Raw genomic sequence first — 22090 nt, 5'->3', positions numbered from 1 at the left:
TGTGTTAATTCATGGGACTGAGAGTAAAATAGAGAAATACCTGTGCTGCTTGCTGTTGCCTTTTTTGTCTCTCCTTTTTTTCTAATGCTTTTTCCAGGGTTCTTAAGTGTCTAACGTGATCCTCTTGTTGATCTCTTGCTTTAATTAATTCAACAGTTAGTTTTTTAATTTCATTTTGAAGCCTGTGAACCATAATTTCGAGTTGTAGTTTGGAATTTCTCTCTTTAAAAATAATTTCCTTTAGCCTAAAGCATAAATCAAACGTTGCTTTAAGTATATTACACATATAGAAAGATAAAAACTGTACTAAACATTAAAAGTTACAGTAGAGAGGAAGATTTGAAGTATGTTCCAAATTCTCCTTAGATAAAAAACGTTGAAAAACAGTACGCCTTTCGCCCATCCCTGAAACTAGCATTGGGCCAAGAGGGAAAACATTTTACATAAATCAATGAAACTTTATCTAAGAAGATGTAGTACATATATACAGTGGAATATTACTCAGCCATAAAAAGGAATGAAATAGTGCCATTTACAGAAACATGGACAGACCCAGAGATTGTCATACAGAGTGAACTTAAGCCAGAAAGAGAAAAACAAATATCGTATAATATTGCTTATATGTGGAATCTAGAAAAATGGTACAGATGAACTTATTGGCAAAGCAGAAATAGTCACAGATGTAGAGAACAAACTTATGGTTACCAAGGGGGGTGGGGTGAGACAAATTGGGAGACTGGGATTTACATATATATACTACTATGTATAAAATAGATAACTAATGAGAACCTACTGTTTAGCACAGGGAACTCTACTCGGTGCTCTGTGGTGACCTAAATGGGCAGGAAACCTAAAGAAGAGTGGATATATGCATATGTATAACTGATTCACTTTGCTGCACAGCAGAAACTAACACAACATTGTAAAGCAACTATACTCCAATAAAAATTAAAAAAAAAAAAAGCTGTAGTAACTAAAACAGTATGGCACTGGCACAAAACCAGACACATTGACCAATGGAACAGAATAGAAAACCTAGAAATAAACCCACACATATATGGTCAACTAATTTTCAACAAAGACCTTAAGAATATATAGTGGAGAAAGGACAGTCTCTTCAATAAATGGTATGGGGAAAACTGGATATCTACATGAAAAAAAATGAAATTGGGTCTTATCTTACACCATACACAAAAATCAACACGAACTGGGTTAAGAACATAGACATAAGACCTGAAACCATAAAACTCCTAGAAGAAAACATAGAAGGAAACTCCATGATATTGATCTCGGAAATGATTTTTCCATGGGGACACCAAAAGCATGAACAAGAAAAGCAAAAATAAACAAGTAGGACTACATCAAAATAAAAAGTTTCTGCACAGCAAAGGAAACAATCAAGAAACTAAAAAGGCAACATGACAAATGGGAAAAAATATTTGCAAACCATATATATGATAATGGGATAATATCCAAAATATGTAAAGAATTCATACAACTCAAAAGCAGAGAAACCACAAATAAACCAATTTTAAAATAGGCAAAACCCCTGAACAGACATTTGTCCAAAAATACGCAAATGGCCAAAAAGTATAAAAAACATGTTCAATGCCACTATTCATCAAGAAAATGCAAATCAAAACCACAGTGAGGTATTACCTCACACCTGTTAGGATGGCTATTATCCAAAAGTCAGAAGATAACAAGTCTTAGTGAGGATATGGAGAAAAGGGAGGCCTTATACACTGTTGGTGAGAATTTAAACTGGTGCAGCCATTATGGAAAATAGCATGGAGGTTCTTCAAAAAATTAAAAAACAGAACTACCATAAAAGTGGGATCCACCAATCCCAATTCTGGGTATATATCCAAAGGAAGTGAAACCAGTATCTCAAAGAGAAACCTGCATTCCCATCTACACTGCAGCATTATTTGCAGTATCGAGATATGGAATCAACCTAAATGTCTATTAATGGATGAATGGATGAAAAGGTTATAAATAAATAAATAAATGCCATATTAGTCAGCCTAATAAAGAATGAAATCTGGCCATTTGTGACAAAAACGGATGAACGTGGAGGAGATTATGCTAAGTGAAAAAACTGGTGATATCACTTATATGTGGGATCTAAAAAAAGTTGAACTCATGGGACTTCCCCGGTGGTCTAGTGGGTAAAACTCCACACTCCCAATGCAGAAGGCCCAGGTTCGATCCCTGGTTGGGGAACTAGATACTGCATGCATGCTGCAACTAAGAGTCCGCATGATGCAACTAAAGATCCCGCATGCCACAACTAAGACTTGGCACAGCCAAAATAAATAAATAAATATTAAAAAAAAAAGTTGAACTCATAGAAACAGAGAGTAGAATAGTGGCGACCAAGGGTCAGGAGTGGGGGGAATGTTGGCCACAGGGTACAAGCTTTCAGTTATGAGTAAGTTCCAGAGACCTAATGTACAACATGGTGACTAAAGTTAAAAGTAATGCATTATATACTTGAAATTTTCTAAGCAAGTAGATATTAAGTATTCTCAACACACAAAAAAACAACTATATGAGGTGAAGGATATATTAATTGGCTTGACTGTGGTAATGATTTCACAATGTATAACAAAACATCACATTGTACATCTTAAATATATACAATTTTTATTTGTCAGTTATACCTCAACAAAGCTGAAAAATAAAATATTGAGATTGAGAAAAAAAATAAATTAATGAAACTTTATCTTATGTGAACTTTACTATTCAACAGCAAAACTACAAAACACATTTTTTCAGGCATTGTGCTAGATATCAGCTTAAAAGCAAGCAAGATGAATAAGATACAGCCTGGTCTTCAAGGAGCTTAATATCTAGCAGAGGGGACACTGATGCATTTATAAAGAAAGCTACAGGAGAGAAACAATACCTGAACAGATACCTGAAGTCAACTCTGACTTCCCTGTATCTTCCCCAGACACTAAGTATTATATCCTAGTACTATACTACCTCTGTGTTACTTAGAGCCTTTTGACTAAAAACTCTTTAACTAGTTTCAGTAAGAAAGGAGAAGTTATTGACCCACATAACCAATTCAGGGGCTGGGGTGGCACTATTCCGAGGCACAGCTGAAACCAAGGATATGAATACCATCAGGTCCCTCTCTCTGATTCCCTACAGGCTGGTTTCAGTTTTTCCAATGGCAGGCTTCTTTGTAACATGCCAGGGAGATGGGGAAGGCTATAAACATCTCTGACAGCAGTGACAACCAAACAGAAAAGGTTACCTTTCTCTAGCTCAACTTAGAACTGAGCTCTGGGAAAGGCTTTGGTTAGTCCAATTTGGTTCATATGCCCACTCCATGCAGCGGTCACTGTGGCCATGTGGGCTAAGGCCAGGGGCTCACCTCTTAACCAATATTATAGGCAGAGAGGCAGTTCATGACAGAACAGAAGTCAAGTGTTTGAAAAGGGGACAACGAATAGCAAAGACATAGCCTCATAAAGGAATTTCTGAGCTAGGCAGCCACTCCAATGTGTACCTACTATAATTGCCAAGCCATAATTGAGAAAAATCCCTACACTCATCAGCTTCTATACTACAGTCATTTCTCCAATTCTTGTCCTCTTGCCTTTGAGAGTCGTCTCCAAACTGGTCTTCCTTTGTTCACTCTCTCAACTCTGGTTTGGTATGTTATATGAAAGAATATTGGACTTTATTCTGTGGACCATATGGTGGAAGGGGCAGAGAAGCTACCGATCAGTAAAATTAGAGAAATCCTCTAATCAAGAGATAAGGGCCTAAACTGATGCAACCGTCTGGGGACAGAGAGGAGATAGTTCAACACCGTTTAAGCAGAATGAAGACGGTATCAATACCAACTGGTTATGAAGTTTGAGAAAGAGAAAGGAAGCAAAAAAAATCATTCTGAAATTTCTAGCTTTGGTGGCTGACTGGAACACCATTTATTAGAACAAAGAATACAGAATAAGGGAGCAGGAAAAAGTCAACCTAAGGACAGGCTGATCTTAAGACACTTACAAGCAATGTAGACAAGAAATTTTTAGTAGATGATTAGATGAACAATTTGTTAATCAAGGAGGCCTATAAAACAGATAAAAGGTTTGGGAGCTTATTGGTTAGGTATTAAAAGCATAGTAAAGAAGATTCACTTTTTGAGATAATATATATTCACAGCATGGTACCTAGATGCTAGACCCTGCCTTAGGTATGAAGAAAACAGAGTCCCTACCAAGTCACATAAGGGAATATGAAGATTGGTGAGGATCTAATCCCCCAAAAACATTTGGGGTATAAATGAAAAAAGAATCAGAAAAGATTGAAGATGAATTTCCAAGAGAACAACAAATATGTAACACAGGGAACATGGCACAACAGCAAAGAGGTTAAAGAAGGATAAAGATGAGGTGTGTCCAAAGTTTTCCAATTAAAATAGAATTTGGCTAGCAACCCTAGATATAACTTCCTCTAATATTCCACTAGATAATACCTACAAAACAGAATAAAACAAAAATTCATATACATATGACTCTAAACAAGAGAAAACATAGTGCCAAAATCAGGGAGGAATTTCAACAATAAGGCAAATGGAACTAACTTAAAATAATAACAGCTCTTAGAACACTCAGGCTTTGCCTTGTATCTTTCTGGATTAAAAAAAAAAAGATATACCCTCTCTTTCATTCTATGACTGTGACTCATTGAGTCACACAGTCTCTATAAATCTATCATTAAACTATGTTGGCTACCTATGCACCTACTGCAAACAAAAGTGCTGTTTCTTCTGAGATGGTCAGAGGACAGTTATTTTATCCATTCTGTTCCTTTACCCCTGTCCAGCACTGTCTTGTATAAGGCAAGAAATTGGTGGGTAGTGGTGGTTTGGCTAGTAATAGCACAAAGCATCGTAGCTTGCGTAATTACAGAGGTTTTCATGGAACACGTTTGGTATTGTAATTTTCCTTATATTCCATAAGTACAAAGAATCAGAGAATCAGGTAGTGAGGGGTAGAAAATACCACATCAGTACCACACAGCTTTACTAGTTAAATGTTTAAAAGAACCTGGGAATTGGGCTGGGAGCCGTGTACATCAACTTACTAATGAATGAAGATTTTAGGAAGGGAATTATCTACTATATAAGCAGCTAAGAAATGAAACCAAGAGCAACTTCCTAAGCCCTATTTGTTGGCAAACACCAAGTCTAGAAACCCGGTGCTCATTCAAGGAGAAGAGATAAAAATTGAAAGGAATCCCATGGAAAAAATCTTATAACCTTTTAAGGAAAAGCGTAACTTTTGAAATAATTGCCTATAGGAAACAGAAGAAAAAAGTTATTGTTATTTCAGAAAACCGTTTGGTATTCGCACATCTTGGAATAAGACAATCCTGTATTACATAATTTACTACAGAAAAAAAAGATAAAACGGGAAATGGAATAAGATGGAATGAAAACATTAGAATTAAGAAACTTGGGTTATCTGGTACTGAAGCCCACTGTTGAGAAGAATATGCAACAGAGACTGATTATGACCCAGAATGCCTAAAGAAAAAATGTGCCAAGCCCCGTCCTTTACAGAAAAAGTCTGCCAATCCCAGCTCTACACTCTTCCTGTTTTTCACTTATAATACTTTTTTTTTATTGATCTGACATCTCCCAGCTTGAGGGCTCAAATTAATATCCTGAATCCTTTGTTAATGTAAAAAACTGACAAAGCCCTAAATCTTTAAATTAGTTCAAACTAAAACCATATGCATAGTTTTTTTTTATCATACTACAGCTAGTTTCCAAGTTCAGCATTCTTTGTGCTATGAGATAACTTAAGGTTTACAGACTTTCCCCTTACCTATCTGTAGTAAGAAGAGCCAGGCTATGAATATCTTTTTTTTCATTTGCATGTTTATGCAGTTCATCAATATAATCCATAAGTTTCTTTTCAGTTTGTTCAGCTTTCCATCTCTTCTCTCTCTCTTGATCTAGTTCCTCAACTAGTGCCTGAAAGAAAACAATATTGTTATGTGAAATTGGAAAAGTTACCTAACCTCTCACTGCCTCAATTTTCTCATTTATAATGTGGGAATAAGAGCATCTAATTCAAAGGGCTGTGGTGAGAATTAACCAAAAGAATGGAAGTAAAGCATGCAGAACAGTGTCTGGCACAAAATATCCACTCAATAGATGTTAGCTGCTATTATTATTGTCATAATGATTTTTATTATTTTCTAAATATTAAGGCCTTTATACCTAAGAATAAGGAGACAAAACCAATAGCATGAAAGGTGTGAACTGTTTCAAAAAGTAATCATACTGTTGGAAGAATAGTGCACATTACAATCCTAAGTATAACCAGTTGTTCACAGTAAAATAAGGGTAAGTTAATAAAAAATATAAAATAAATCAATGTATGCTAAAAATTCTTAACAACATGTGAATGATTAAGGAAAATATTGAAGAATTTTAAAATTCTTGAATGCCTCTTAATCTGGAATCCATGGGTCCAAAACTGGGTTTCAGGAGAGCCCATGAATACCCTGAAATTATATACAACATTTTATGAGTTTCTCTAAGGAAGTTTCTCTGCAAAAACCCATAGATTTCCTTAGATATTTAAAGGAGTCTGAGACTCATAAGTTAGGAACCACTGCTTTAGGAAGAATTCAAAAATTCAGGTATGTTTTCTCCTCCACAAGCATACAACAAAATGATTTCACTGAAATCTGATCTTAAATAAATGTGTAATTTCCATTCCTTTAAAAATTACAAAAATAGTAACATTACACAAAATCTGGAAATCAGGAAGGGGAAAATAACCCAACCGCAACCCCCAATAAAATTACACAAAATATTTTTTTGCTCATAAAAACATGCATAGTTTTTCTGGGACTAACTTCGAATTTAAAAATAAGATTATTCATATCCAATTTTTTCTTAATCTCTTAAATCATACCCGGTAAGTGGCATTTTCTGAGCTACCGTTGTTTACTTTAATTATTTCAGTCTTCTGCTTTTCTGATTCTTCTAATATATTATTGTTCACTAAAGATGATCTTATGTGTAATTCTTTAAAGAAAGGTGGTTTCATTTTACGATTACAACTGCAAAGAAAAAACCACAAAAAATAACTCAAAGAAATGTATAATACTTATAACTATTTTTCACAACTTAGGTAATGACAATCCAGCATAAAGAGAGCCTTTTCTATAAATTTATATGAAAGTACTGACTAAATTTGAGGCTGCAAGGCTGAAAAGTCAAATCTTTTGACATTAGAATAGTAAAAAAAATATTACCATGAGATACCTTTAAGAAAGAAGCCAGCAATAGTAACTTCTGTGTGCCTTATCTGAATTCCTAGAACTAAAAGAAGTACCTTATAAAAGCATTGTTGTTTTTACTGTGGCGCTTAACAGTTTGAATAGTTTTGGAATAATATGGGATTTTTGATCTTCGAGGAATTTTTCTATTGCATTCTTTTCTGTTTCCACAGTCACTTTCAGAAGTCACATCTGTGTCTCTTCTTGGTCTGAGATCTTTCTCAGGAACATTATCTATTAAAGAATTAGAAGTCTAGAATAAAAAAAAACAAAGTTTTTTAAAAGTTTAATTCGGTATAAAAGAACATAATTTGACATTTTCTAAAATGTTATAACTTTTTACAAGATTAAAGATTTATAAACTAGGTATGTTTGGAATTAAAGACAAAGGATTCAACTTCTGGTATGCACAAGTAAGCTCCTATGAGGTTGATGCTCTCAAGATAACAATTACAAACTGGGGAAAAATACAAACAAAACAACAACAACACTACTTGGAATCCTGGAAAGTGAACAAAAGTAGTCTTATTCTAGAGGAGAGTAGACACCTGGAAATATGACCAGAATGGATTGTTTCTGCTTTATGGCTTTTATCCTAAGAAAACAGCACAATTGGCACTACGTAGGGAGTCTTAAAACTCAAGTGGGAAACCCACAAACTTTTGGGTCTGAAGAATCTGAGGATAGTATGGAATAGACTGCAAGAAGCCCAGCAAAGGATAAAAAAAAGCAGCAGTTAGTCAAAGCAAGTTAAATGCTTGCTATAACAAAACTATTAACACTCTTTGGAGGCCTATAGCAGCATCTCGATTCTCCACAAAGTAACATTCACACTGTCCAGGACAAAATCCAAAATTACTCACAGTAGGAAGAACCAGGAATATATGACCTATTCTCAAGAGAAATGACAATCAGTGGAGACCTGAGAGGACCTAAATGCTCAAATAAGCACAGAAGAACTTTACAACAGTGATCATAAGTATGCTCAATGATATAAAAAATGCTTATCATGAATGAAAAGGAAATTCAGCAGACAAGTAAAAATTATTTTAAAAAATGGAAATTTTACAACTGAAAAATACAATGTCTAAAGTAAAAATTGACTGGCTGGACTAATACAGAATGAGGTGATAAAAGAAAGAATATGTAAACCTGAAAAGAGTTCAGTGGACTTATTCAATACGAAGAATACAGAGAAAAAAAGTTGATAAAACCGACAGAGCATCAGGGGATTGTGGGACACCTCAAAAGGTCTAAATGGAATTTGAAAAAAGAGGAAAGAGAATGGGACAGAGAAATATTTGAAGCAATGATGTCCAAAAATTCCGAAATTGAGTGAAAACATAAATTTACATTGCATAATGATAAAAGAATCAGTTAAATAGGAAGAAAAAGTAGTCATAAATGTGTATGTGCTTAGTAAGAGAGCTTTAAAATATGACAAGCAAATGTTGAGAGAATTAAAGGAAGAAATAGACAAATCCACAATCATAGTTGAAGAATCTAACATCTCACATGCAACTGATAGAACTAGACAATAAAAATCAGTAAAATTAAAACTGCTGCTTATTAAAAGACCCTTAAGGAAGTGAATAGCAACCCACAGATTGGGAGAAAATATATTTGACAAAACATTAGTATTCAAGATATAAAATGAATTCCTATAACTCAGTAATAGACTAATCACTCAATAAAAATGTGGGCAAAATTTCTGAACACTGCACAAAAGATTCAATAAGTACATGAAAAAGTGCTTAACATCACTGATCATTAGTGAAATGCAAATTAAAGTCACAATGAATATCAGTATACACCCACTAGAATGGCTAAAATAAAATCAGTGCTAACACCAAACATTGGTGAGGATATGGAACGACTGGAACAGTCAGTTTACATTGTTGGTGGGAATAAAATGGAACAATCACCTTGGGAAAGCTCTGGCAGTTTCTTATATAACTAAACAAACACCTACCCTATAATCTAGAAATTCTAGTTCTAGCTATTTACTGAAGAGAAATGAAGACCTAAGTTCACAAAAAGACTTGTACTGTAATTTCATAGCAGTTTTATCCACAAACCTGGAAAGAACCCAGTGGTATATCAATAGGGATAATGGAAAAATAAACTGTGGTATACCCATACAACGGAATACCACGCAGCGATAAAAACAAACTACTGATACACATAATAATGGACTGATTTCAAGGTTATTCTGAGTGAAAGAGGCCTTACACAAAAGAGTATATACACTGTATGATTCCCCTTATAGTAGGTTCTGGAAGGAGTATTAAATAGTCTATAGTCAAAAAAAATGAGAAAAGTGATGGCGAGGGTGGGGAGTGCAGTAGAGGAACCCCTGTGAGCAGCATCACAAGGGAACATTTTAGGACAGTGACGCTCACCTTCATAAACGTTTGGGTAACAGGCCTATGTACTGTCAATTCAGGGAATACATCTCTGTTTTACATCAAAAGTAAAAAAAAAAAAAAGTGAAAGTAAAAAAAACTAAAAAAATACTGAACTATAATGATATGATATGCAGGCTTAAGTATTTAGGGGGAAGTATACTGATACGTGTGATTCACTTTAAAATGTGTCATAAAATAAGATAGTTTGATAAATGAGTAGATGCATAGACATATGATGAAATAAGTAGAGTAAAATGTTGATGGTGGAATCTAGTTGGTGGGTATCCTGCTAATTCACTAAGAAATTCTCTTAAATTTGCTCTAAGTTTTAAAATGTTCATAATAAAATGGTGGGGATAAAATGAAAACTTAAAGACAAAACAGCCTTTCACGGACAGAATTCTCAAAATCAGTGTAACAATTATAAGTCCAGTAATTAAGAAGAATAACCATCATTATATTATAGCATATTTTCAGTAACTTTATGACTTCACTTATAATTTAAGTGTATATATCAACTGAAATTCAAATTGTATGTTTACCCTTTATACCAAGTAAGTTAACAAACAAGAAGTCCTTCTCCTAAACAATTTTATATGCATAGCAACAAATCATCCTTTTTCCTCCAGAGAGCTAGACTCCTATTCGTAGTTATAAAGTAGGAAGAATTATCACTAACTGAATAAGAAGCATGACAATGGAAAGAATACCAGATTGGATATCAGGACATTTGCGTTTGAAGTTCAACTCTGCCTCACTAAAATAAAGGACTCTTAAATAAACTGAGTTTCTTTTCTATATAACAAGAACAACGATATACTAATCTCTATCTACTTGATTGAGTTATTGTGAGAATGAAATGAGGATGGCATAAGAGAAGCTGAAAATTTCACTTCAAATTTAGGTTATTAAGCTTAAATCTAAGTTCTGACATTGAGAAAGAAGAGTCAGCCATTCTAAGATGGAAGATGAAACCTGAAGAGATGAAGAGCCTAGTACCTCAGTAATATGTTATCAATGATGTCAAAGAATGCATCTGCCAGCATTCTTGTCCCAGTTCTACTACAATCTACCTCTGTGGCCCAAATTGAAATCTCTAGGGATTTTTGGCACACAGAATCCTTATAGTCTTATTCACGCACCCACCTAAGGTAGACCTCATGTTTATCAAGCATTGCTAATGTTATAGCTAAGACAATAGTTCAGGATTATTAACAACCCATCGAACCATAATCATTCCATAAGCATTTTCCACTACCCACCCCCATTTTGAGAAAAAATTTAAATATTAAAATTCAACTACAAATTTCTAGGTCAAACTGACTTTTGACTAATAGCCTTTTGGGCCTATCCCACAGTCTTTCTCCTCCATGTCCAGGTAGGGGATAAAGGAAAAATCCGTTGCATTCTGGGAGTTGTAGTGTTCAAGGAAACAACTGTCAGTATAGGTCAGAGCAAGGATGCTAGAGAGAAGGTTGGAGACTCAAATAGTAGTAAATTCTAGGAATTACGGATCAACCACATAGTTCAAAATTTCTAAAAACCAGAGAACTAGTAGCAGGGGTAAAAAAGGATTAGTATTTCAAGAAAGCAGAGGTTATTTGGTAAGGGTCTGCTGTAAACAGGAATTGAAGCAGGAATTATATAAAATAACTTGCCATTTAGCTATAGGTTATAGAAGTGGCTTTGACCATGAAACAACTGAAGAGAAAGTAGAGGCCAAAAGTAGCTCACATATCCTCTATGTTAATAAGTACTGAATCCAAAGAGTTCTATTTACTTGAAATAAAAGGTGGGTGGGTGGAAATAATAACAAATAATTCCTTTGTTGCAGAACAACAAAAGAATTACATAATGAAGATTTGAAGGAGGACATTAAGGAAAATGAGTGAAAAAAGTATGTTTTTTCTACCACTACTACTACAATAGAATCCTATTTTAAAGAAAAAAAATAAACATACACACCAATGCAATAAATATAGACTGTTTCTGGTGGGTCAGCTTGTATGCAATTTTATTGCACATTTTTTTTACTATTTTTTTCTCCAACAAACACACTGCTTAGAAAAGTAGGAAAAATATTTACTTCACTGAGAAGCTGTAAAATTTGGTCATCTAATTTCTGAAGTTTCATCTCATTCTGAAAATCATTTTCATTATTAACTTTCTCTGGCTCAGGAGGACACACAGATATAAAGGATGTCAAACCAGTATCTGCTGGTGTACTTACAAAGTGATCCAAGGGAGCTACCTCATCGATAGGTGGTGTTACCACTGGCATACCATCAGAGATCTAGGACACAGAAACAAACCAAAATGCTTTAAATTTACATTTATTTATTAATTAAAATTTGAAGATATCTTTTATATTAGGGAAAAAAAACATACTATACCTCATTTTCACTTATATTTAGGGGAGAGTCAGAAGAAACTAAATTATCCGAAAGACCTTCAAAGCACTGTAGGTGTGATGAGTTTATTTCTGCCATATTTACTGGTTCACCAAATATGTTCTTACAATCTAGGATTCTAAGCTGTGGCAAAGTCTGGAGCATAACTGCTCTGTACCCTTGGAAACAAATCATTCAAAATGAAAACTCAAGCATAAAAAGAAAGGTTAATTATTTCTAGAATGAAGTAAATTTATCAGCTACCAGATATATCACCTGAATGATAAAATTAGTCCTGGAATGCAACTAATAAACGTGTAATAAAAAACTACTTAGTTCTTCTCCAGTACATAATCATTAAATACAAAACAAACAAAACACTACCCCCCAATCCCTCCCAAACAACCCTCCTGATGAAAGTCAGAAAGTTAAAAAATCATCATTTCTGGATCTATCTTTTATAAAATTGCTGTAAAGCTATAAATGCATGAAACCAGTAGCAATTTATTCCAGACAGAAAACCAAATATAGCTCTTGTTTATTTGTAATATGATTAGTACAGATGTAAATCAGGATGATGAGAATAACAATCAGAGAAGCAAGAATTTTGCTAGTGAGGCCATAAGCATTAACAAACTTAAACATTCCTACTTTCTCCTCTTAAATTCTATATAACTAGGATTAAAACAGACAATCTATCAAGTATTTAAGAATATGTTTATTTTCCCTAATTACATATGAGAAGTCTGGCAAATTAACATTAATTTGGTGTTTAGGCTAATAGAAACACTTCAATTCTGATAAATTTTAAAACCAAGTAAAATAAAGTGGTTGGAAGAACTACAAAAGAAAGAAGTCTGGAAAATTCATGTTAGAAATTTTGAGGAAAGAAAAGTAATTTCAGTAATAATTCTGGGGGGAGGGCAACTATGTTCAGAGAAATACCTCATCTAGGAAAGAAAGTGAAAAACAAAGGTTCAAACTACAGGAACTAGAGGTTCTTGAGACGAGATTATTAGGAAAAAAATCCAACTTGTGGGTCAGTAAATTAAAGTTGTCTTAGGAATAAGGTTTTTTTTTCCAAGAAAAGAGTTTCCCCCCAAAATGGAAATCTGCTCTGATTTTTAGGGAGACTCTATCATTATATGGGCTTAGGAAAATAGTTGATCTCAAATCTAATATATTCTTCTGCAAAGTAAAATTATCAAAATAGGTTTCCATTCTGGGAAAAGCCTTCTCATAGCTGCATATTAATGAGAACACAGCCTCTGCAGCCAACTTCTACCCAAACACATCTTTAGAATGTATATTCATATTCTACGTTTGTATCTTATTGTTGGGTTAAGCACTTTGAGATAAATAAGTTCTAGAAATGGCAGTCTGGTCTGCTTTATCTTTGCTAACCTCAATGATTTTGAATTAGATCAAATGGCATTTCAGCAGCATCTTCTATATATCTTGTATCTTAATAAGTCTAAGCTCATATTAAGTTTAAGATTTCTTCTTAAAAAAGTCATTTACTTGTTAATAATTTAACACATTCACATGGTGTAAAATTCAAAAGGTATTCAGTAAAAAGTTTTCCTAACATTTCCTGATTCCTAGATGCCCTTTTCTCATTTCCTGATCCCTACCTACCTAATACTGAAGTTAGCCACTATTATCAGATTTTTGTGTATCCTTCTAGGTATTTTATATATATATATACTCAGCAAACACACACACACACACGTTATCCTTTGCACACAGATGGGAGCGTATTATACACAATGTTTTGCAACTTGCTTTTCTTTCTCTTAACAGTAATATATCTTGGAGATAAGTGCTTATCAGTAGCTAAAGAGATTCTATATTCTTTTTTATGGCTGCTTAGTATTATACTATAAGAATATATCATAAGCACAATTTAATTTTGAGGCATTCACTTATCAAATATAAAACTGTCTAAAGAGAATTACTTATCTCTTCAGCTTGTGTTCCTCTTTTAACAGCAATTTAATTTGTCTTAATAAAATAATTTATTTGCAATTATACTTTTCCAAATACATAATAAAAAGTTGCAAAGCTTAAGACAAATTCAAGGAGGTCATAAATACAAGTTGCAGGAAATAAAGGAGCTCTGAAAATCAACTGTTACAAAAAGTATTAAATTAATTGATCATACCTGGCAAATGACAGACAGGATTATCTTCTCCATTTTTCTCCAAAATAAGATTAGTCAAGAAGCGCAATCCTACCGTACACTGAAGTAGGTGATGGATACTATCTATACAATTACTATGTAGGTCAATATATCTAAGTTTATGTTTAATTCCATGAAGGGGCATCAAACCTGCAACAGGAAAAAAAATGTTTTTGATGTCACAACAGTAATTTTTCTAACAGCTAACTAAAAATAATTTTTATATAGGTTGTATTTCAAGAGGCAAAGGAGTAGCATTAATAAGACCCTTCTGTAAACAGCTATATCTAATGAACAGGGTATCAGCAAAGTCAATTGTTGTTTTGAAGAAACAAAGGTTTGGCATCTCTTTGAGCCTTAGCCCAGGCGTACCTGGGCTGTTTAAACAAAACAAATGGGCCTCCCCAGGCCCATGTACTTTTATGAGAATAAGAATAAAGCGATGGCTTCAGGCTCTCAATCAACACATTATTTTTAATTAGGAGACATAAGCTAACACTCCAATTTCATTGGTTTGAGCATAAAATAAATATAAATAGCACCCATTTGATTTAGCTCCCTGGTAACATTTCTTGCATGAGATTATCTAGAGCATGGTAATGTTAGAAACTAGGTTTGTAGCAGAGGCTACTGGTTCCTGGCACATCTCCCTGGCCAGCCTGACTTCACTGCAGCTGTGGTGGACAGGGGCCATGCCTCAGAATTTTCTTTAAAATGGAGCTTGTTGAGCAAGAGTTTAGCTCAGAAATGTGAAGGAGTTAACACCTCCAGGAACCCCTCAACAAAAGGAGAATCATCCATGGCTGAATGCCCTAGCCTTCCTTCTTTTGGAAGGACCATTCTGAGATACACTCCACACTGTTCTGATGAAGGTCTTATTTTTCAATTTTGCCTAGTTTAGTACTCTCCATGTATAAATTCAACTTTACTCACCTTCCCCCCCCCTTCAATTTCTTCAACCTGACTGGAATACTCTTCTCTCCTCAATGATCTTTATCATATCTGGCTAACTTCTACTCATCTTTTTTACAGGGTTGCCTCTTATTTTCTTCATAGTCCTCATCACTAACTTTTGTTCATCTGTCACACCCTCAGAAAAGTCTTTGACCACTCACTACAGGATCAGATTTCCCGTCAAGCATTCTTATGAGTACTCAGCATTTCTTCTTAATTTACTACCACATTTCTAAGTTCCTGTTCCATGTTACTGGTTCTTTCTCTTATATTGCAACTTCATGTCCCTTTTACGTTTTGATTTTAAAGTGCCCCAGGGCGCATTCCTGGTCGCCCCCTCCTCTATTCATACACTCTTCAGAATCTCCTATAGTGTCACAGCAACAAACAGCACTGATGTGCCAAATCTACAACACCAACCCTGATGCCCTACCCCCAAATTGCAGGTCATACACATACACACACACATATCTAATAGGGCTCTCGAATTTAAGATAGGATCCTTCATTCTTACCCCTTCATCTCTAAACCTGTTCCTCCTCCAATCTTCCCCATATCAGGAAATAGTACCATCAACCACCTGTTACTACAAAGATAACTCTTAATTATCTTTGATTCCTTTTCCCTTCATCTCCTCATCTCAATCCATCAGCAAGTTCTATGAACTCCACATGCAAAACATAATGTATTTACTCCTCTACATTGTTTCCATCCTAGTCCAAGTCTCCATCATCTCTCATCCAGACCACGGGAAGAGCTTCTTGCCACCTGACTTTCACCGTCCTACTGAAGTCCATTCTTCACCCACTCAGCAGCCAAAGTGATCCTTTAAACAGATGTATTGAGTCACTTACTTGTTTAAAGCCTTCCAATGGTTTCCTATTGTACTTAGAATAATATACAAACTTTTTACCCTGCTTACGATGCTGTACGTGATCTGACTTTTGCCTGTTTTGTTATCTCTTTTCTTAGCACATTAATCCCTCATTTGCTATGCTCTAGCCACAGTAGCCTTCTTACTGCCTTTATCATGGCAAGCTTGATCATGCCTTAGTGTTTTTGCATGTTCTTAATCGTATGAACTGTCATTATTTACTTACTGAAGTGTTTCTGAACATATAAAATATTATCATTCTAAGAATTATCTATTAGAACTTATAGGTTTGCAGAAAATATATACAGTAGAGTTTGATGTGCTTTAACAAACATATACGGTTATGTAAACCCTACAATGGAGACACAGAACATTTTCATCACCCAAATCACTGTGTCCCTACGTAAATCAATCTTCTCTCCTCATCTTCAACCCCTGGTAACTAATGATCTCATTCTGCCCCTGTATCTTTGGTTTTGTCAGAATATCATATACATGGAATCATACAGCGTAATCTTTTGTGTCTGGCTCCTTTCACTTAGTATAATTATTTTTAGATTTATCTATGTTGCCGCATACATCAATAGTTCATTCCTTTTTATTGCCAAGTAGTGTTCTATCCTGTGGATGTATCACAATTTGTTTATCCATTTACCAGGTGATAGACAAATGGGTGGTTTCTAGTTTTTGGAGATTATGAATAATCATATAAACATGATTATATTAAAAAGTAATATAATCATATTAACATTCATGTACAGGTCTTTGATTAGACATGTTTTCATTTTTCTTAGGTAAACAACTAGAAGTAGAAATGCATGATTATACGCTAAGTATTTGTTTAACATTATAAGAAACCTTCAAACTGTTTTCCAAAGTAGTTTTACCATTTTGAATTCTACCAGTGATGTATGCAAGCTCTAGTTGCTCCACAATCTCACCAGTGTTTTGTATTTTAAGTTTTTAAAAGTATATCTACTCTAGTAGGTATGAAGTGGATCTCATTATGATTTTAATTTGCATTTCCTTAATTACTAAGGATGCTAAACATTTTTTTAAATCATGGGCTCGTTTGCAACTTGGATATCCTCTTGGGGAAGGGTCTGCTCAAATCTTTTGCTTATTTGTTGGGGTGGTTTCACATGACCTCATTTATTTGTTTTACTTCCCCACTACAATGTAAGCCCTGTGATAAGAACTTTATCTATTTGTTGTTGTTATTTTTTCATCACTATAGAAGTAAATGAATGCACTATATTATCCAAAATTAACATTTTTCAGTTAAGGAAATTGCATCCAAAGAACAATATACTTTGCTCAGCATCACACAGCAGAGACAGAGCTACAGTTAATACTCAATTCTAATACTTCCACATTTTGGGGGAAAAAGGTTTTTAAAAATTAAAATACTGTTGCTACTTTGGTTAAGGGTAGGGACTAGGTCATTGTATTTTATTCTTTTGTGTACTAAATACCTGGCATAGGGTCGTATTTTTCTAGCAGGGGAGAAGAACAAACAAATGAATAAGACTGTTTCAAATACTGATAAGGATTATGAAGATAATTAGAGAAATTCTGCTAGTTCTGACAGATAATTTTAAGAATTATCATAAAACTCCGTTCATTTTATCAGTGTATCACTTTAATCAATTAAAAGATTAACAAGTTTTAACCTTCTTATATATGGTAAAGTCAAAAAGAAAATTAAAAAAAAATCCTGGGACTTCCCTGGTGGTCCAGTGGTAAAGAGTCCACCTTCCAATGCAGGGGACACGGGTTTGATCCCTGGTCAGGGAACTAAGATCTCACATGCTGCAGGGCAACTAAGCCTGCGTGCCACAACTATTGAGCACCTCAACTAGAGAGCCTGCATGCCACAAACTGCAGAGCCCATGTGCTCTGGAACCCGCGTGCCACAACTATGGAGCCCATGTGCCACAACTATGGAGCCCACGTGCCACAGCTAGAGAAGAGAAACCTGCATGTCACAGGTAGAGAGAAGCCCACACACCACAATAAAAGATCCCGCATGCCTCAACTAAGACCTGACACAGCCAAAAAAATAAATTAAATAAATAATAATAAATCTTTGAAAGAAAAACCTTGATTGTTAATTTGCTATAGCCTTTGGAATGCTATATACCTACACTGTTCAATATGGTAGCACTAGCCACATGTGGCTTTTTACATTTAAATAAAAATTTAATTAAAATTAAATAAAATTACAAATTCAGTTCCTCAGTGTACTAGCCACATTTCAAGTGCTCAAAGGCCATATCTGTCTACTGATTGCCACACCAGATAGCACAGATACAGGATATTTTCATCATTGTAAAAAGTTCTGCTGGAACTATCTCTCTCTACATAATAGTATATTAATTATCTAAGATTAAAACATTATTCTCCCAAAGTAGGTTCTTTCTAACCAAGTTTTTTCTGTTACTGATTACTCTGGTTTTTATTCCTAGTTTTTTATTCAGCTGTAGCTTTAGCACCAACAAAAAACAAATATGACTGAGAAACACCCTCTAGATAAGATTTTTGGTCAAAAACTGGATTATTCAGTTCTTCAACATGCACAGCTCAGTCTAACTCATTATACATGGCAAATACTCAGCATTATAGAAAACATAAGCATATCAACTTACCACTAAGATCATTTATGTGGTTATAAGATAAATTCAGTCTAGTCAGATTAGTTAGTGCTTTAAGTCCTAAAACAAAATAAAGCCATTATAAGATTCAAATAATCAATTAATTAGTTATATAGTATTACAATACTATTTCAGACTGCTCTGAAGCAAATCTACAGTCTGATAACAGTGAAATCAATTCTGTTGGTATTTTACAAAATATATATTTTTTAAATTGATAACTTTTCTAGAAGAAAACTTTTTATGTAGAGTTTTAGGGTCAGTTTTGAAAAGTTTATGATAATACTTATCCCACTCTTTTGGGAAGAAGATGAAAAATGGACTTAAATCAACTCCCTTATGCAAAGTATTAGATGAAAATCACTTACAAACCTTCTATTCTTGTGATCAAATTGCAGGACAAGTTTAAAGTACGTAGTTTTGTCAGTGTGTTTAGCCCTTCAATTTGACTTATTTGATTAGATGACAGATCTAGATGTTGTAAATTCCAAATGTGATCAATGGCTTTGATCTTCGAGATGTTATTGCAATGAAGATTGATGGCACGAAGGGCTGAATCTAAAGATAACTCTGATATGCTACAAAGGAAAATATATATTTTCAAAAACAAGTAAAAAATGGATTTAAAAATCATGACCAAATAAATAAAATTAACCAAACAGCATGTAGATAGTAAGTATGTACTCTATTCATTCTATAATAAAATCCTTCCTACTTGTGGTAGCCTTGAAATGTCTCATAAGGTACACTGCTTCTTACAACTAACCAGTATTTTGGACCATTATCAAGAGAGGCAAGGGATACCGGGCATTTCTAGCTTTTATATGCAAACAAAGTCATCAGCACTGAGTGAAAGCAGTTATTTGTAAAGTCAGTTCCTGGAATCATAACACCCCAAGTTCAAATCTGCACTCTACCACTTTTGCTGTGTTACTTGAGTAAATGAATTAACCTCTCTAAACCTGTTTCCTCTGCCCATTTAATCCTCACAACAACTCCAAGCAGTAGGTATCTAAGGATGCCACGGTTTACAGAAATTAAATAACTTGTCCAAATTCTTGTACCTATTACCAAATTGAGCCAGTATAAATACAGATCTGGCACTGGAGTTTACAATCTTATTCTCTTCACTGTCTGCTATGTCTGTTTAACCCAGAATGTAGTTGATTTCAAAATAAACCATTAGTTATTGCTATTCATAGTGAAACAGTCCCTGTCCTCCCTTGCTGAAATTTGGAAAGCATCTCCTCTAAATGGAACTCATCTCTTCATTCTGTCAATTACTGCTATTTTTAACTGGAACCTCTTCTGAAGATAGGAGTTCCAGGAATATAAACTACAGTGCACATAATTCAGAGATGCTTGAACTGGGACACACAATGTCATTGGCATCTGTTCTATGTTCTATAGCAGCTATAGTAAAGCTGTAGGAAATCTAGTAGCAGGAAAATGAGAAGTTTACCAGTCAGGGAGTAAAGGGAAAACAAGGAATTCAAGTTTGCTTCCAAATTTGCATTAAGAATCTCAAATTTAAAATTAAAACATGAAAAGTATGAATAAGTCACAAGGTCATTCAACTTATCCTTTAGTCTTCAGTCTGAAGCACATAAGAACCCCTGGCAGAAAAGATAAAGCATTTCTAAATTTCAAACTGGCAATCTCTAAATGTGATTGTTTCAAATATTTTCCAATTATCTTGCTTCTGTCATTTACTGAGCTATTATTTAATACCAGACGTTATGCTATTAACACATGCTCTTAATGACAGCCATCTAGTTTCTGAAGCATTTCGGTTTCTGGAAATTAGTATTGTGCATATAATGTAGTATAGCCGAAAAAGCAGACAGTGAAATTAGATAGAAATGGTTTTGAATTCAAACTTAATCCACCAGCTGCACGATGTTGGGAAAGTTATAAAGATCCTCTGAATCTCAGATCTGTCCCTCGTAAAGTTACTACCTTGCAGAATTGTTGTGAGGATTTGTGATAATATATGTAACATGCACACATAAATGGCATTCAGTAAATGGCAGCTATTATTAAATATAAATATTCTTTTGAAAAACACCTTCCTGGGGCTTTCTGGCAAATTTTAGATCAGGATCCAGAACAAGTTGCTTTAAGTATCAGCAAGGTGCACAGAGAGGGCAGGCAACAAAGGAACAGTATGTGGAAAGGCACAGAGAAGCCTACTATGGAACTGCCCGCTTGTAGCTTAGTGTGGCTAATCACAGGGTGTAACCGGAGAAAGGGTAAGAGGTAAGACTGAAAAGGCAGCGAGGGACCAATCAGCAACGCAGAACCAAGACCCTAGTATCGTGAACAAATTTGGGCTGCATGAAAGAGGAAAGCAGTGAACTAAATATGTTATGTTTAGTATTTTCAAGAAGTATAACAGTATATGTATCACAGGGCTCTGCAAAGTAATTGGACCAGGAGCTAAGACAATCAAGGCAAAACCAATGAAGAGCAGCAAACTCTTGCTTTATGGCTGCCAGAGATACTACTTTGCCACTTTCTGTCACAGAGAAAGAGCAAAGGATAGGACAGAACCCGCGAAGACCAACAATTATAGGGCAAGCAAAGAAATAGTTGCCAGCAAAGAAAGGAGAACCAGCGAAGAAGGGAGGATGGTCAAACGCCGGCAGGGAACCAGGACGTGGGGCAGTTTCCAGGGTGCTCATTAGTCCCTGGAGGAAAGGAAAGGGGGCTCATTGGATTTGGATCTGGCACTTCAGCAGCGCAGTTGTGGCGGAGAACGGCGGGCGATAGCCAGACGCCTTCGTGTGCGGTCTCGGTAAAGCTGCCCCGCGCCTCCGCTCCACCGAGGCCGCCCGCCGCCCTCGGCCCCTGCCGTGCGGTCTCCGGTAAAGCTGCCCTTTACCTCCGCAGGCCTTTGTCCATGAAGCACAGATCCCCGCAGCGGCTCTCGCCGTCCTCATTCTCGACTTCCGGCTCCACCGGCGCCTCCATGGCACCGGCGACGGCGAGATGGGTCTTAACCGGCGCCCAGCGGCGGGTCTGAAAGGCCGGAACACGCCTCCGGGGTGCGCGGAAGTCCGGCCCTAGGGGGCGGGCCGACTTCCTCCAACCGACAGCCGGCACTTTCCCGCCCCGACGGTGTCGCAAAGCCAGAAGCCTGAGCTTCCCCAACGAGGCCTTCCCTCCCTTTTACGGTATCTACGGCGCGACTCCTGAGACTTGCCGTAAAGCGAAACATTTTGCCTGGCCTGTGGTGGTTGGGCAAGGAATGCGTCTTTCCTTTGTGGCTCTTCTGTATGATTTTTGCATTGTAGGCGACTGACTTCTGA

At 35.6% G+C, this 22090-nt stretch overlaps 1 protein-coding gene across 2 annotated transcripts in view; it reads right to left on the bottom strand.

Moving 5' to 3' along the window:
* The window catches only part of LRRCC1 (leucine rich repeat and coiled-coil centrosomal protein 1), a 34723-nt gene extending 12863 nt beyond the window's left edge, over window positions 1-21860 (bottom strand). The window contains exons 1-10 of one of the 2 annotated variants that reach the window (XM_030839223.3): window positions 21664-21860; window positions 19152-19357; window positions 18774-18839; window positions 14280-14447; window positions 12119-12294; window positions 11956-12018; window positions 7374-7570; window positions 6951-7098; window positions 5850-5998; window positions 41-245 (exon numbers count right to left, since the gene is read on the bottom strand). In XM_030839223.3, the coding sequence (XP_030695083.1) occupies window positions 41-245; window positions 5850-5998; window positions 6951-7098; window positions 7374-7570; window positions 11956-12018; window positions 12119-12294; window positions 14280-14447; window positions 18774-18839; window positions 19152-19357; window positions 21664-21752 (1467 nt within the window). In that variant the 5' untranslated portion in view covers window positions 21753-21860. The remainder of the gene's footprint in view (window positions 1-40; window positions 246-5849; window positions 5999-6950; window positions 7099-7373; window positions 7571-11955; window positions 12019-12118; window positions 12295-14279; window positions 14448-18773; window positions 18840-19151; window positions 19358-21663) is intronic. The other variant, XM_030839217.3, reaches the window with a different exon arrangement.
* Between the last annotated feature and the right edge of the window lie 230 nt (window positions 21861-22090).

The sequence above is a fragment of the Globicephala melas genome, chromosome 17 (genome assembly GCF_963455315.2).
Source record: "Globicephala melas chromosome 17, mGloMel1.2, whole genome shotgun sequence".
Classification (NCBI taxonomy): domain Eukaryota; kingdom Metazoa; phylum Chordata; class Mammalia; order Artiodactyla; family Delphinidae; genus Globicephala; species Globicephala melas.
Note: the sequence above shows the minus strand (reverse complement) of the source record. Positions and strands in the feature narration are given on the sequence as shown.